Source organism: Cucurbita pepo, chromosome LG13, assembly GCF_002806865.2.
Source record: "Cucurbita pepo subsp. pepo cultivar mu-cu-16 chromosome LG13, ASM280686v2, whole genome shotgun sequence".
Lineage (NCBI taxonomy): Eukaryota > Viridiplantae > Streptophyta > Magnoliopsida > Cucurbitales > Cucurbitaceae > Cucurbita > Cucurbita pepo.
This window is the reverse complement of record NC_036650.1, coordinates 7,921,301-7,937,472: the sequence shown is the minus strand read 5'-3', so window position 1 is coordinate 7,937,472 and position 16,172 is coordinate 7,921,301. Positions and strand designations below refer to the sequence as shown.

General features: G+C 38.6%; 2 protein-coding genes and 1 pseudogene across 5 annotated transcripts; 2 read left to right on the top strand and 1 right to left on the bottom strand.

The window, feature by feature from the left end:
- Positions 1-3,565: 3,565 nt before the first annotated feature.
- LOC111809274 (homeobox-leucine zipper protein ATHB-20-like) lies at positions 3,566-4,958 on the top strand. Its single transcript, XM_023695715.1, has 3 exons — positions 3,566-3,874; positions 3,972-4,354; positions 4,511-4,958. The coding sequence occupies exons 1-3, from the start codon at positions 3,751-3,753 to the stop codon at positions 4,913-4,915; spliced, it is 912 nt and encodes a 303-aa protein (XP_023551483.1). The 5' UTR covers positions 3,566-3,750; the 3' UTR covers positions 4,916-4,958.
- Positions 4,959-5,930: 972 nt separating this feature from the next.
- Positions 5,931-10,117, top strand: LOC111808282 (annotated as a pseudogene).
- Positions 10,037-14,725, bottom strand: LOC111808275 (probable serine/threonine-protein kinase PIX7). 4 transcript variants are annotated; one of them, XM_023694161.1, is made up of 7 exons: positions 14,105-14,725; positions 13,530-13,864; positions 13,317-13,452; positions 11,595-11,734; positions 11,384-11,507; positions 10,775-11,308; positions 10,037-10,116 (listed from the first exon to the last, which is right to left on the bottom strand). In XM_023694161.1, the coding sequence occupies exons 1-6, from the start codon at positions 14,328-14,330 to the stop codon at positions 10,791-10,793; spliced, it is 1,479 nt and encodes a 492-aa protein (XP_023549929.1). In that variant the 5' UTR covers positions 14,331-14,725; the 3' UTR covers positions 10,037-10,116; positions 10,775-10,790. The 4 variants fall into 4 exon arrangements, with proteins under 4 accessions (XP_023549929.1, XP_023549928.1, XP_023549927.1 ...); XM_023694160.1 differs by lacking the exon at positions 10,037-10,116 and adding an exon at positions 10,329-10,612; XM_023694159.1 differs by lacking the exon at positions 10,037-10,116 and having other exon boundaries at positions 10,329-11,308.
- Positions 14,726-16,172: the final 1,447 nt, after the last annotated feature.

The following is a 16,172-nucleotide window of genomic DNA, read 5'->3' as shown; positions in this document are numbered from 1 at the left end:
GTTAGACGGAGTGAGACACTAGTCGCACTAATTGAAATAGGACTGGACCCTCTCTTACCATTTGTAAGAACCCAAAGATGCACGGTCCGACGACTAGCTCTGATCACACTAGTCGAAGTAGGGCTGGACCCTCTTCTATCATTTGTAAGAGCCCAAGTCCACTACTAGCATATATTGTCCGCTTTTGTCCTTACATATCGTTGTCAACCTCACAATTTTAAAACGCGTCTACTATGGAGAGAGTCTAGCTCTACACCGACCAGTGTCTTGCATTGTCCTGTGACTACCTTTGATACCAATTGAAAGAGCTCAAGCCCACCACTAGCAGATATTGTCAGCTTTGGATTTTCCCTCCCGAGTTTCCCCTCAAGATTTTAAAATGTGTCTATTAGGGATAGGTTTTCACACTTTTATAACGAATGTTTTGTTCTTCTTCCATTCATCTTGTCAAAATGATTTTAAAAATAAAGAAAGGTTGAAAATAGAATTTTGAATTTAAATTTTCTTCCCACAACAAATAGAAGCATACAAATAATGTTGATATCAATCCGAGCATAGTTCAATAGTCGTGATAAGTCATGTTCATGGGCCCGGATGGGTACCTATGTATATGTATAGCCCAAATAGTAGCTTAGGCTTGGCCCAAGAAAGGCCCAGATTTTTTTTTTTAAAAAAAATTTAATAGCAATGTGGTCAAAGGGCTTCATGCATGTATTTGAGATATATCAATCATCAAAGCTTTTAAGAAATTAATCATAAAGTTTTTGAATCATCATATAAAGTATACAAAAAAGGGAGCATAAAGTCAAAGCTTATATATATGAATCAATTCATATGCCTTCTGCCATTGCCACTCTTAGCCAACCCTATGTTTTTCTTCACACCAAATAATGTCTTGTCACAATAATTCATGATGGAGACAACGAAAATCATAACGTCCGAGAATTATACCATAGTTTCTCTATTTTGGGATAACGAAAGTTATCCAAATCCCATATGTATAGGTTACGAGTCAGTTTGTTCGCGAATGATAAGATTAGAGGATACTATGAAAGAAAGAATTTAATATCAACTGAATATCGAATAGAATGTCAATATGTCACGATCGATTTTCATGACATAAATGAATTGAATTCGGTAGAAGAAAGCAAAGAGGTAGAGGGAGGTCCCGTAATAAAAAACTATTCCAACTGTTAGAGAATAGAAGAAGCACGTTGTAGTGAAGAGAAGGGCAAAAGCACATGGGAAGAAGAAGAAATACACAGCTTTCACTCCATAGGACATGCAATTGCATCCCCTAAAACTTGCTGAAACCCACATGTGAGCAGCTTCACTACAAGCCATTTTCTTAGGACCCATCCCTCTCCATTTCCCACAAACACTCCACTTCAACTGTCTCCCAACTCCACCAAAACTCGACTCAAATCTAGTATGACATCCCACATTCATGGGAGATAAAAACATCTTCCTAACACAGACGTGTTTTAAAATGAGGAGGCTGACAACAATAATATTTAATTATTTTCATTCTAATATTCGTACTCAACCCCGAAAGATCATTTTTTTAATACAACTCATGGTAGCTAGAGATTCCATCATTAGGCAATAACACAGACTTTAAAGCTTAGTTCCCAAATAAAATATGTAAACATAGGATTAGTAGAGACATGCAAAGCATATAGAAATGATAATATTAATAAATTAGATGTAATATAAAGGAATTTGGAGATCCCGAGGATAGAGAGTTAAAGGGGGTAGCCCAGCCCTAGTTTCCTCGTCGCACACTAAGGGCATGGCGTAATGGGATGGCCCCTCATGACTGAAACCAAGAACTCTTTGCCTTTTAGCTTTTGATGACGATGATGATGATTTTGTTGTTAGTTTTTAATGTTTGGGCGGGCGGTTTTCACTTTGTTCTTCGAGGTGTGTGCAAATTGGATAGATATGTCTACCGTTTGTCAGATCGGAAGGGCTGTTTTTAAAATTAAAAAAAAAAAAAAAAGTTGATTATTTTATGTGTTTCTTCCTGGACCCTTTGCTGCCCACCAACTATTTTTTTAATCCTTCCCATGTTGATATTCTTTCCATTCTTTTGTTTAAACATAAAGCCTAAAAGGCATAGCTCATTATTTCAATCTTTTTATTAGCGTATTTGATTTTATAGCCAATGAGTTTGGATGGCTCAGTGATTGATTCTATGTCTTCGATCGTTACTAATTAAACTTAGCTCGATGAGTTATGAATTGAAATTAACTTTGTTTAATCATGTCATGATATTTGGATTACCTATATTAATCTTATTCGAGTGTAATTTGTTTGAGTATCGACGGATTAGAGAACAATAATTATGAGTATGCAAGTAAGGAATACTATTTACATTGATAAGAAACATTTTGGAAAAACAAAGACTAAGGTTTTGAGAGATTATACTTAAAGTAGACATGTAACCGTCTAAACCCACTTCTAGTAGATATTGTTTGCTTTGACCCGTTACGTATCGATATCAGTCTCACAATTTTAAGATTTATCTACTGTGGAGAGGGTCTAGCCCTATGCTGGATGGTGCGAGATTAACTCTAATACTATTTGTAACAGCATAAACTCACCGCTATATGCTTTAGCTCGGTATGTATTGCCATCAGCCATATGCATATTAAAATCATGAGGCAGACAATGATACGTAATGGGCTAAAGCGGACAATATCTGCTAGCGGTGGCTTGAAATGTTACAAAGGGTATCAGAGTTAGATACTGGGCGGTGTGACAACGAAGACGCTAACCCTTAAAGCGGAAGGGTTGTGAGATCCTATATCGATTGAAGAGTGGAACGGAACATTTTTTATAAGGGTGTGAAAATTTTCTCCAATAGAGATGTTTTAAAATTGTGAGGCTGACAACGATACATAACAGGCTAAAGTGGAGCGGTGACTTGAACTGTTACAAAGGATATCAGAGCCAGATACTGAGCGGTGTGATAACAAAGACACCGACCCTTAAAGCGGAAGGGTTGTAAGATCCCATATCGATTGAAGAATGGAACGGAACATTTCTTATAAGGGTGTGAAAATCATTCTCCAGTAGAGACGTTTTAAAATTGTGAGACTAACAACAATACGTAACGGACTAAAGCGAACAATATCTGCTAACGGTGGCTTGAACTGTTACAAAGGGTATCAGGTCCAAAAGACGCTGACCCTTAAAGTGGAAGAGTTGTGAGATCTCATATCGATTGAAGAGTGGAACAAAATATTTCTTACCTCGGTGTGAAAATCTTTCTCAAATAGAGACGTCTTAAAATTGTGAGGTTGACAACGATACGTAAAGAGTGAAGACGGAGATGATTGGTTGATGAAAAGAGAATAAAAATGTGATCTTTGAAGCTATAACGTGGTATACATGTGAGAGGGAAGTGAGAGAGAGAAAGAGAGATCCATATCATGGGATGGGTCAGCTCATCCCTTCCATGACAAAAATATACAGCAAATTCACACACCTTCTCTCTTCTTTCTCGACCTAAAATTCGCTGTCTTTCAGACTCCTCTGCCTCTTCCATCCATTACTCTTCTCTCTCTCTCTGCAAAAAATCTATCTTCTCACCATGAGAGTGAGAGCCACACCACCACTCCCTCACCCCTTTCCCTTTTCTTCTTCTTTCATCTCATCCTCCTTCTATTTCTTCTCATCTCTCTCTCCTTGATCTCAATCCAAATCCAAACCCAATATTGAGATCTAGCATGCATTTCCATCCCCATGGCTTCCCCTCACCATTCCCATAGCTTCCTCTTCCAATCCCGCTCCGCCGATCACCACGAATACCTTCCCTCCGCTTCCTTCAACGCCATCCCCTCCTGCCCTCCTCACCTCTACTTCCACGGTTTCTCTCCTCCTCTTCCTTCTTCTTCCTCCGCTCCCATACAAATTACACGACCGGGTTTTGATTGTTTTTTTTTTTTTTTTGTTCGGTTTTGCAGATGGGGTCGTCCCGGTGATGATGAAGAGATCGATGTCGTTTTCAGGCATCGAAAATGGATGCGAGGAAGTGAACGGCGACGAGGGGCTATCGGACGATGGATTGGCGTTGGGAGAGAAGAAGAAGCGCCTCAATTTAGAGCAAGTGAAGGCTTTGGAGAAGAGCTTTGAGCTGGGGAATAAGCTTGAGCCTGAGAGAAAGATTCAACTGGCCAAAGCCTTGGGGTTGCAGCCTAGACAGGTTGCTATTTGGTTCCAGAACAGAAGAGCCAGATGGAAGACCAAGCAACTGGAAAGAGATTATGAGGTCTTGAAGAAACACTTTGAATCTCTTAAGGCTGACAATGATGTCCTCCAAGCTCAAAACACCAAACTCCATGCAGAGGTAAAAAAAAAAAATAATAATAATAATAATAAAGATAATTTCATAGTTTTTAAATATTTCTTTTATTTAAAAAATTAAAAATTAAAAATTCGATCATAAATTTGTTTAAAAAATTATACGTTGATTAATTAAGGGAATGATTTTGTTTTTGGGCAGTTATTAGCGTTAAAAACCAAGGACTCGGGCGAGGTGGCAGGCGGCGGGGCCACCATGAACCTAAAGAAAGAAAACGAACGGTGTTGGAGCAGCGACAACAGTTGTGACATCAACCTGGACATCTCAAAGACACAAGCAGCAATAAACGGCGAGGAAGGTGGAAGAGCATGTTGTGAGCCAGGAATCAAAGACCTATTCCCATCGGCGGCGTTCCGATCGGGTGCCATAACGCAGCTGATTCAACGCGGGTCATCCAGGTCAACGGTTGACCATCCTCAAGTGATTCAAGAAGAAAGCTTCTCTCAAATGTTCAATGGTATTGAAGAACAACAACAAAGTGCAGCAGCGGCAGCAGCAGCTGGGTTTTGGCCATGGGGTTCGGATCAAAATTCCCATTTTAATTAATCCTCCATTACACACTTTTCTTTTCTCATATAAAACAGTTCAAATTTTTAATGAATTAGCTGAGTTGTATTATTATTATTATTATTAGGAATGTGGGATTAATTAATGATTGGGATTATAATTAAATTAAATGATACGCTTTTATTTTGTTTTATTGTTCCATATATTTTGGTGGGCTGGATCTGATGAAAAAAGAAAAAATAGTGAAAGAGAGAACATGTGTATGTGTGTGTGTGGGTTATTCACTGGCTTTCCAGCTCTCTGCATGTGGGATGAGCTATGAAGGCTTTTCTTTTTATTTTTTAAGATTCTCTTATCTACTCCAATTCGATCGCTCGTACAATTATTAAATTTGACCTCATTAACCTAGTGACGATATTTTAACAGAACCCACTCCTATAAATCATAGCTAATGTGAGATCCCAAACAGACGTGTTTTAAAACCATAAGACTGATGGTGATGTATAACAGGTCAAAGCTGACAATATCTACTCGTAGTGGGTTTGGATTGTCACAAATGGTATTAAAGTCAGTCACGAGACCGTACGAAGTTATACAACAATATGTAATAGGCTAAAATGAAGAATATTGACCCATGGTGGACTTGGGCTGTTACAACTAACTAGTTAGGTGATAAACCATCACGTTTATAAATGGGTCATATCTTGATTAATCAAGAGTACTTTGTTTGTAGCTAGGGTTACAACAATATGAAGGAAAGTATATGGAATGTAATTATAATTGAAGCACCATTATTGTATATTTTTAATTGTGTTAATCCATGGCATTACTAATTTGGGAGCACATGATTAGGGATATTAGTCTAACTTAAGAATTGGGCCCAATGGGCCGCTGTGGTTTTAACCGGACCAAGCTATTGGGCCTCTCAAACAATTCCTCAAGCCCTAAATCCCTCTACCCTTATACGACGTCGTTGGCGGTAACACTATCGATCTCGACCTTTATCATCGTCCATGTAACGACTTCGCGGTATTTCGCTTCTGGTTCTGGACCTTTGGGTTCGACCGTTGCAAAACTCCGAAGATGGGGTTTCTGAGAAGAACGTCTCAGAACGTAAAACCTAAATGCTTCCACTTATGGCGAACTTCCTCTTTTCTTGGAGGCTGTATTGTAAATTCTAGGCTTTGTCCTCATCGTTTCGCTTTGAGCAAAGCATTTTGCTTTCCTTCTCGGCAGGCAAAACGTCGAAGAAGTTGGAATCGATTTAACGCAGTTCCCTCCCGATCGGATTAGAAACTTTTCTATAATCGCTCATGTGGATCACGGCAAGTATACATTGGCTGATCGACTTTTGGAGCTCCCTGGTACTATTAAGCGAGGCCATGGTCGGCCTCTATACCTCGATAAGTTGCAGGTTCGTTGGCCATGCTTAGCGACTTTTATTGGAATATGATTACTTTCTTACACTTTCGTATGGTCGCCAACTTTTGTCGAAGAAATTGTGTTTGTGTAAGTCTATTGTCAAATTAACTAGGAAAACTAAGTTTGCCAAAGTCGTTATTTGCTAATTTTCTTCATGATTCCGCTGTATCTGTTGAGAAATTAGGTATGCATTGCTTGAAGGTTTTCCTGTTGATCTTGTTCTATTATCGAAGTCGTTGTTTAACTCAGCATGGGATCTTTTTTTCTTTTCTTAGGTGGAAAATTTACATTCTCTAGTTATTCTGTCATCTTATGCTATAAAACTGATTTCCTTAATGGTTTTTCATTTTTTTTAAAAAAAGCTTGATGAAGCCCAATTATTTAGGTGGAGAGGGAGAGGGGAATTACTGTTAAAGCTCAGACTGCAACCATGTATCACAAGTATAATCTTGTTGGTGACAACACTAGCGAACGCCTGGCCATGTTGATTTCAGCTATGAAGTGTCGAGATCCTTAGCAGCTTGTCAGGGTCCTCTTTTGATTGTGGATGCGGCCCAAGGTGTTCAAGCCCAAACAGTGGCTAATTTTTATCTTGCTTTTGAATCTAATTTAGCAATTTTACCGGTTATTAACAAAATTGACCAGCCAACTGCTGATCCTGATCGTGTTAAAGCTCAACTGAAATCAATGTTCTGCACATGCTATGTCGACATCTGCCAAAACAGGGCAAGGTCTTGAGCATGTCCTTCCTGCCATTATAGAGCACATACCTCCACCTCCTGGGAAGAGCTCTTTACCTTTGCGAATGCTTTTATTAGATTTGTACTATGATGAATACAAGGGAGTGATATGCCATGTTGCTGTTGTTGGTGGTGTGCTGCGCAAGGGGGATAAGATTTCTTCTGTAGGCACTGGTCATGCTTTTGAAGTCTTGGATGTTGGGATCATGCATCCCGAACTTACCAGTACAGGGATCCTTCTTACCAGTCAAGTGGGTTATGTTGTGAGTGGAATGCGTTCTACCAAAGAGGCAAGAATTGGGGATACACTTCATCAGAGTAAAAGTGTTGTTGAACCCCTTCCCTGTAAATCCTTCATTTTCTTTTGCTACTTTGGTGTCTGCAATGGCTTGTCTGTTTCGTTTGCTACCTCTTAGTGACATTTGTCCTTCTTGTAGGTTTTAAGCCTGTTAAGCACAGGGTTTTCTCTGGTCTATATCCAGCTGACGGGTCAGATTTTGATGCACTCAACCATGCAATAGAGAGACTAACATGTAATGATGCCAGCGTCTCTGTAACTAAGGAGACTAGTACAGCATTAGGGCTTGATTTTAGGTACGGCTCCCACTGGCTGAATTGTTTCCTCTTGCTACGAAAATGGATTTATATTAGCTTAATTTTTCATGTATGTGAACCCATAATAATTGAGTCCTCTACGCAGGTGTGGTTCCTTTTCGTCTCCATTGACAGGTTTTTTTTTTTTTCCTTAAAGCTTAGAAGTTAGTACCCTCGAGTGCCTCTTGTTTGTTAGTGGCAATGTGTTAATATTCATGAATTCTTGTATTTTACCAAGAACATAATATTTTGTTTTTTTGTTTTCTTTTTTTTGTTTTTTTTTTTGTTTTTTTTTTTTTTTTTTTTTTTTTTTTTTTTTTTTTTTTTTTTTTTTTTTTTTTNTTTATCCTGCAGTCAAAGGCATTTATGAATTATCGCGTACCTTTAAGGGAATTATTGTTGACTTTTACAATGAATTAAAGAGTATAACATCAGGATATGCATCATTCGATTACGAGGATTCAGAGTAACTCTATTGCCTTCTCTATTTCCATTTATAAACCTTAGCTATCGAATCTCCTTTAGTCTTTTTCTGCATGTTCTTAATGAAAGATGGTTAATTTTTTCATATTGTTTTCTTATTCAACATTGAATCATGGTCAATGTCTCTAGCTAATATGTATTCTCAGTTCTGTGGAAAACCTGATGTATATGTAGATTGTGAACAATTATGATTATTAGTATTATAGGCCCTTCTTAGATGGCTGTGCTGATATGATGAGTTTTTCAAGGATAGGTAATATGATTACATCATCCATATATTGATGTATTGATGATGGGTGCGATTACCAGGTATCAACAAGCAGATTTGGTGAAACTAGATAGCCTATTGAATGGGCAGCCAGTTTTCATAATTTGAAGGCACAAAGGGTCGGACGCGAATTGGTGGAAAAACTGAAGAAGTTCATTGACAGGCAGCAAATGTTTGAGATTACAATACAAGCTGCGATTGGATCTAATATTATTGCAAGAGAAACGTAATGTTCTTATTTTATTTACTTATTTTCTCTAGAAGGTTTTTACTCGGATTTTTATTACATATTCAATATTTGAGTGGCCCAAAACCTTGTAGTCGAACTCTTTCGCCCTGACACGAAATTATAGTTACTCATTGATTGCCTTCAATTTTCATTGTTAGACTGAATTATTTATGTTGATTTTAAGATCTCGGCCACGAGGAAAAATGTTCTTGCAAAGTGTTATGGTGGAGATGTTACTCGGAAGAGGAAGCTGTTGGAGAAACAAAAGGAAGGGAAAAAATGTATGAACGTGTTGGATCTGTTGATATTCCTCAGGAAGCAATTCATGAAATTCTGAAGGTTTCATAGGTGGAAAAATTCAGAGTAAATTTATGAACCATACTTATTACAGGTACGGTTCTTTTTTATCCATATGAATCACGTTTGGATTTCATTTCCACTTTGATGTTAATGATAATCGTGACATAAGTTTACAATTTTCAAATGGAAGTTTATTAAATAATATTTCAGTAAGTGAGGAGTATACTACATGTAGTTTTAGAGACCTCCAATTCTGCTGTCACAGTTTTGCCTAATCATATTGGTTTGCAACTCCGAATGATCTGTCCTGGCAGCTCATACTCAATCATCCCGTCATATCCCAAGATGCCAAGGTCGGGAGATTGTTAGTAGAATAGATTAGTCTAAGTTAGAGACATCTTTTTGGGTGGTGCAGTTAATCATTATTTATTTGTCATTTCCCTTGTATGTATTGTATGCGTAGCTGATCGATACAATATCAGATAAATTGAGATATCTTGATTTTAATGTGAGCCGTGTGACATTTACTGATTAGTTGCCATTATTAAACCTTTGATTTTGTGCATGTATTTGTGTGTTGGCTTTTGCTCGTGAGTTGTTATAGGCTATTGCTTCTGTAGAGGATCGTGAAAGCTTGAAGGGTGTTTCTTTTTCTTCAACCTTTTTTAATACTTGTTTGGGAAGGGTCTGATCAGTCGCCAGTCAATGTAGGAGCCTTATTTAATTCTCTCCCTATTCCTACTACCAAAGTAATTACTCAATATCATTAATATAGCTTTCTTTCATCATTCCTCCCATGTGAATAATCATTTAGTATGATTAACATAATTTTAACTCAAGCTTTGATATCATGAGTTTATAAAAGAGAGATTCAAAAATATTTCGTAGATTTGTATCTAATGATGACCAAAATGATAACCACTTCGAAACATCATTTATTACAGCAAGAGTTTTCTCAAATGGCCAGATACCCAGAAGATATATTCCACCGGGGTCTTGATCGATGATAGATAAATGTGGGATCTTCAACATGCTCCCTCAAGATCGTGTAAGCCTCTTCTTCTTTTTTATGTACGATAATCAACAAAAGTTCACATTTAATAATTTTTTTTTGCAAGATATCTGTTGATTTCCAATACTTTGTCAAAATAGGCAGATATTAAGAGAGTGACCCCATTTGATATTTCGAATAAATGTGGTTCCCCTACGTCAAAGAGATGAATGATTGTGATTAGAAAATATGACTAGAAAGCAGAGAACTTTTAAATCTCTATGAACTCATGTTTCTTCCGGTCAACAACCTACAGATTCTCTGTAATAATGAACCGTGTCTTGTGAAAACCAAAACAAAAGAAGGAACTCAAAATTGTTACTTATAAACCCAGATATCACACCCTATGCACAAAAACACCATTCTAAACTTCAAACAAATGATTCATTTGCATGAATATAGTAATGAAGCATACTGCAACGTATGAAATCGACATCGAACTTCACCTTCGAGTCAACATCACAAACACACAATTGATTGATGATAGCTACAGCAAACGAATAGGATTTACAGATTAGCTTCATAACAAACAATAATCTTCTTCAAATCTACCATCATTCTCATTTTCTTTCTCTACTTCTTTCACCACTTCATATCTCAATCAATGGCATAAAAACACAGTCCAAATCAACCTTCCTTTCACTTCATCCTAAAAACGAAAAGGAAAGAATAAATGGACAAAAGGAAAAAGTCTTTTCAAGGCTCTAATATGGACTTAAAGCAACTGTATAGACAAGAGGCTGAACCATCCTATGTGCTAATTAACTTTGAATATGCTTTAACAAAGAAGTGTTAGATTCAAGGTACTAACTTGCTCGAGTTGGTTATTAAGGTTGTTTCCTGTCAGGTTTTGGTGAGTGATGAGGATAATTATATGGAGAAGCCTGAGGACCATTTGGACTTGATAAGCTTCTAATGTGTTGCCCATTCCTTGCCACAAACATCGACTGCGTGCGGACAACACCTTTAGCATTCGGGTTGGCCCTGGCACGGTCAGCTTGCATGGTTTGGAAGTAATAGGAAGAACTCGCCATGTCCTTGAGGTTTGGCAAAGGTTTTAAAGTTTCAACAACTTCACTCATCACAGGTCTGGCTTTAGGATCTCTACTAAGGCAGTGAGCTGCAAGCTCTGCAGCTTTTTGTGCACCTTTGATCGAAAAGTGACATTCGAGGCGGGGATCTATCAGCCGGTAGAACTTCCTCTTGTCTCCAAGCAGGGGTCTAGCCCATTCAACAAGGTTGTGCTCCCCATTCGGTCTATGCTTATCCATCGATCTTCGACCCGTTAGCATTTCAAGCAAGACAACTCCAAAGCTATAGACATCGCTTTTTGATGTCAAATGGCCTATAGAAATCAAGAATATTAGAATTTATATGCCAACAAGAGTAATCTCCAATACTTGGTTGAAGTCAAACCTACCAGTCATCACATATTCTGGAGCTGCATAACCATATGTTCCCATAACCCGAGTTGAAACATGAGTTTTATCACCCTCAGGACCATCTTTTGCAAGTCCAAAATCTGAGAGTTTAGCGTTGTAATCCTGAAACAACATTTTCAACCTTTAATATGAAAGGCATGGGATTGAGGATAACAAGATAAGAACAAACACATAATTTGGTACACATACCGCATCTAATAGAATATTAGACGTTTTAAAATCACGATATATCACTGGTCTTTCAGCTTCTTCATGAAGAAAGGCAAGGCCTTTAGCAGCACCAAGCGCAATTTTCATTCTCATGGACCAAGGAAGTGGCAAGGGCCCTTCTGTGCAAAATATGGTAATTACCATCGAATATTAAACAAGTGAAATAAATTATGAAGTATACAAATATTAACATTCCTGCAATCACTTCATGCATTGAGAACAATGTGGTTTAACACAAAAAAAAAAAAAAGTGTGGTGTATGCACGCATGTATATCTATGTAATGTATAACCCTTAATTTCAATAAGCTCAAACAGAGCAAAACTCAAGAATATGGCTACCAGGCATGAAATGAGACTCAAATTGTATGCCCAATATTGCGTTGTCTCATTAACCACGTACTTAGAATACTTGTAGTGAGTTTAAACCCTCTATCATTCTTAATGGAGGAATAATTTTTGGAATAAATGTAAGATCCCACGTTGATTGGGGAGGAGAACGAAACATTCTTTATAAGGTTGAGGAAGCCTCTCCTAGAAGACGTGTTTTAAAAACCTTGAGGGGAAGCCTGAAAGGAAAAGCTTAGAGAAGACAATATTTGCTAGCGGTGGGTTTGGACCGCTACAATTGGTATTAGAGCCAGACACCAAACGATGTGCCAACGAGGAGGTTGAGTCCCGAAGGGGGGTGGACACGAGGCAGTGTACCAGCAAGGGACGCTGAGCCCCAAAGGGGGGAGGATTGTGAGATCCCACATCGATTGGGGAGGAGGACGAAACATTCTTTATAAGGGTGTGGAAACCGCTCCTTAAAAGACGCGTTTTAAAAACCTTGGGGGAAAACCCAAAGAGGACAATATCAGCTGACAGTGGGCTTAGGCCGTTATAGTTGGTATTAGAGCCAGACACTAGATGATGTGCCAACGAGGAGGCTGAGTCCCGAAGGGGGTGGACACAAGGCGGTGTGCTAGTAAGGACGCTGGGCCCCAAAGGGGGGTCCCACATTGATTGGAGAAGGGAACAAGTGTCAGCAAGGACGCTGGGCCCTGAAGGGAGGGTTGATTGTGAGATCCCACATCGATAGGGGAGGAGAACGAAGCATTCATTATAAGGGTGTGGAAACCTCTCCCTAAAAGACGCATTTTAAAAACTTTGCGAGGAATCCCGAAAGAGAAAGTCCAAAGAGAACAATATCTGCTAGTGGTGGGTTTGGACTGTTACCGTAATAAGCCATTTTCCCCTGTTAATAAGAAAAGTACTTGAGAAACAATGGAGAAAGAGTACAACAAAAAGACCTCAGAAGCCGAACTTTATGAACTGACAGTTGAAAAATTTTCAAAACTATATTGTGAACCATCTCTTCAAATAGTGATGTTCTAAGCCTTCAGTAACCTTCCTTATTTGTTTGGCATGCTTCTTTCCTATGTTCAAATATAAAACTATTTTAAACACCAACTGATTGTGCTAACTTATCGTTGATTTGACATCCTAGAGAACCAAACATGGCACCAAAGTTCATATTTCAGTATCACAGCCAATCCCAATTCATCTAAGATGGCAAAACTATGATTCCAGAGTTGAACCATAATGACTTCAATTTGCTTGCATCCATGTCCAGATTTAGTATCAAAAAAAGAAAAGCAGTGACCAATATGTGTAAAGACTAGAGAGAAGTAAAATGGTTAAAAAGTTAAGCCACATACTTCTGAAGAGGTGGTTCTCCAAACTCCCACGAGGCATGAACTCATAAACTAATAACCTTTGATCATCTTCAATGCAGCAACCGATCAATCTTACAAGATTAGAATGGTTGAGGTCACCAAGGAAGTTAACTTCAGCCTGAAGCAGAAAAAAGAGTAAATTCTAACAAAGAAAAGAGAAGGATATCCCAAGAGAGAGGTGAAGAGTGCTCATACCATCCACTCCTTGTGACCTTGTAGACCATCATGGTTAAGAGTCTTGACTGCAACAGTAAGCCCTGTTCCAGGTTTAGCAGGAGCAGTCCCATTCTCCTCAATCCATCCTTTGAAAACACAGCCAAAACCTCCCTCGCCCAGAAGGCTCTCAGGTCGAAAATTCCTTGTGGCTAACTTAAGCTCGTTGAAAGTGAACTTACGAAGCCTAGAAGCAACCTTCAGCTCAGCACTAAACTTGGGCGTGGAGGAACTACTTTCAGCATTATCAGTTGTTGCTGATAACCCCAATGTAGTAACCAGGCTATCTCTTTTCTCGTCAACTCTAGATTTACTATCTGCTAATTGCAAACCATTAGAAGAACACACTTCATTATGAAGAAAAATGTTACAAACCCATGAAAATCCAAAAGAGGAAAGTATTCCCAAAACTCTCAACCTAATCCACCAGATGAACATAACTATTAGCTTCCTATGCTCCAAATTTATGATAGTACAAACTAAGACAAGCTAAAAAGATGAGGATAGTTTTCAATTATGCTAAATCAAACCAACAAAAATCGGAAGAAGAAGTGTACCGCAATGGGTGCTGGTGGCGCTGATGAAGCTATCGACCTTTGATCCACTCAGAGAAGTATCAACCTTTGATCTAGAAGGAATGCAACTCCGTATGAACTTCAACTTAACCCAACATCCGGTCTCCTCCTCCGGTTCATTCTCCTTCTTCTTCTTCTTCTCGGTAGCTATTCTTGACTTGCCCTCAATCCATGTCTCGACTTTGGAGTCATTTGGTGCCAAACCCATATCCCCAAATCTCTTAAAAACAGATTTCAATGCCTCACAACCCAGATATCTTACCTTTCATGGAAACCCCACATGAAAAAAACAGCTCATTAACGATGAACTTCAACCGATTAATCACACGGACCGATACCCAAATCATAAAAATAGCAAAAACAGGGGAAGACAGGATCGAGATCACATAACAAATTGCTGAAGAACAGAAGGGGAAAAGGAAAATAACCCAAGCTCACTAAAGGAACTTAGTCAAAAGAGCCAAAGATGGGGAAAGATAGAGAAATGGGTATGAAAAGGAGGCCGCTTCTGAAAGAGGGAAAGCGTCCCAATAACGGGCAGGTCGGGCAGGTCGTGACAATGAGTGGCAGTTGGTCGGGCAAGAGAGAGAGATAGAGAGGAGAGGAGAGAGAAAGAGCCATTGTTACAGTAAGTATTGGATATTCCTCATCAAATCAAGTACTTATTTAAAGAGACAAATGATTTGGGAAGTATTGGAGTCTCAAATTTGCCACTCAGAAACTGCCACCTATTTCATAGTGATATACTAGGAAGCACTACAGTTTTTTTGCTGCATTATCTGATGCCGTCCACATGCTCTATACGCAATCATTACGTAGCTTTGTAGCTCATTATACAGATAATGTATTTTATTTTTCCTTTAAAACCATATCATATCATATCATATAATAATAAAACACATCAATCATCTCCTCCTTTTACTATTTTATTTAATTGGTCATAAATGATGCTCTGTTCATATGGGTGCTTCTTTTCGCCATTTTTGTTCTATCTCTGCAATGGTCGAGTATATTATTCACATCTAATGCCTGCTGTGATTTTTTAGCTCGGTTCATCTTTTACTTGGTGGGTCCTAGTGTCACGACCAAAAGGAATAAGCCTCTGAGATTGATTTTCAGGTCTCAATCGGTTCCCACCATCTTAGGAGTTCCTGTGAGAGCCTAAGTTCACAGCTAGCAAGAATTGTCGGCTTTATTTCATTACATATTGTCGTCAGCCTCACGATTTTAAAACACGTCTACTAAAGAAAGGTTTACACACCTAGAATGTTTCGTTCTACCCTCCAACTAACGTGGGATCTCATAATATGTAATTTTCTTCCTGTCATCCACAAACAAAACCGATTGTTAAACTCAAATGAAGCTATAGTTTTCTGGTTTTCATATGCTTTTGGCAAAATCATTGGCCTATTGTTTAGATCAAACCTTTGGATTTGGATGTCAGTAATATAAACAAATCCAGCAACATTGGTGCACCCAAAAAAGGGGTTGGAGTTGGGTCCTATTTTAGTGCATAACCATTGATGACTGTTGGATTTCTGCTACTCTTTTTAGAGTTCAATATTGGTAAGCTGTCGTTATCGTTAAAGGAAAAGAAAGGATGATAATGCAACTTTAAAAAAGATAAGAGACTAGGAATGTTATTTAATGAAGAAAAGCTAACAATGTTCCTAAAGAGATCACCTTGAGACAATTTCATCAGGTTCTTTAGCATATCAAACAGCAAAAACCCAATGGAGCAAATCCCGATTAATGTTGACATGCTGAACGCGGGGCTCACGGTCTGTCGCGGTCATGGTTGTCTAAGGTGTGTTGTCTATAACCGCACATCGAATGACCGTTCCAACCCTGACTTGCAGCCCAACTAAAAAGCATCCAAACAAGGTGCTCTTTTCCCAATCTGTAGGCCCCAACAACAATTAGCCTGGGACCCTAGTAAAACCAAAGACAGTATAGTAACATCAATACAGTGGACATGTTTATAATCGTCCAAGTCCACTGATACATATTGTCCGTTTGAGCCCATTACGTATCGTCGTCAGTCTCACAA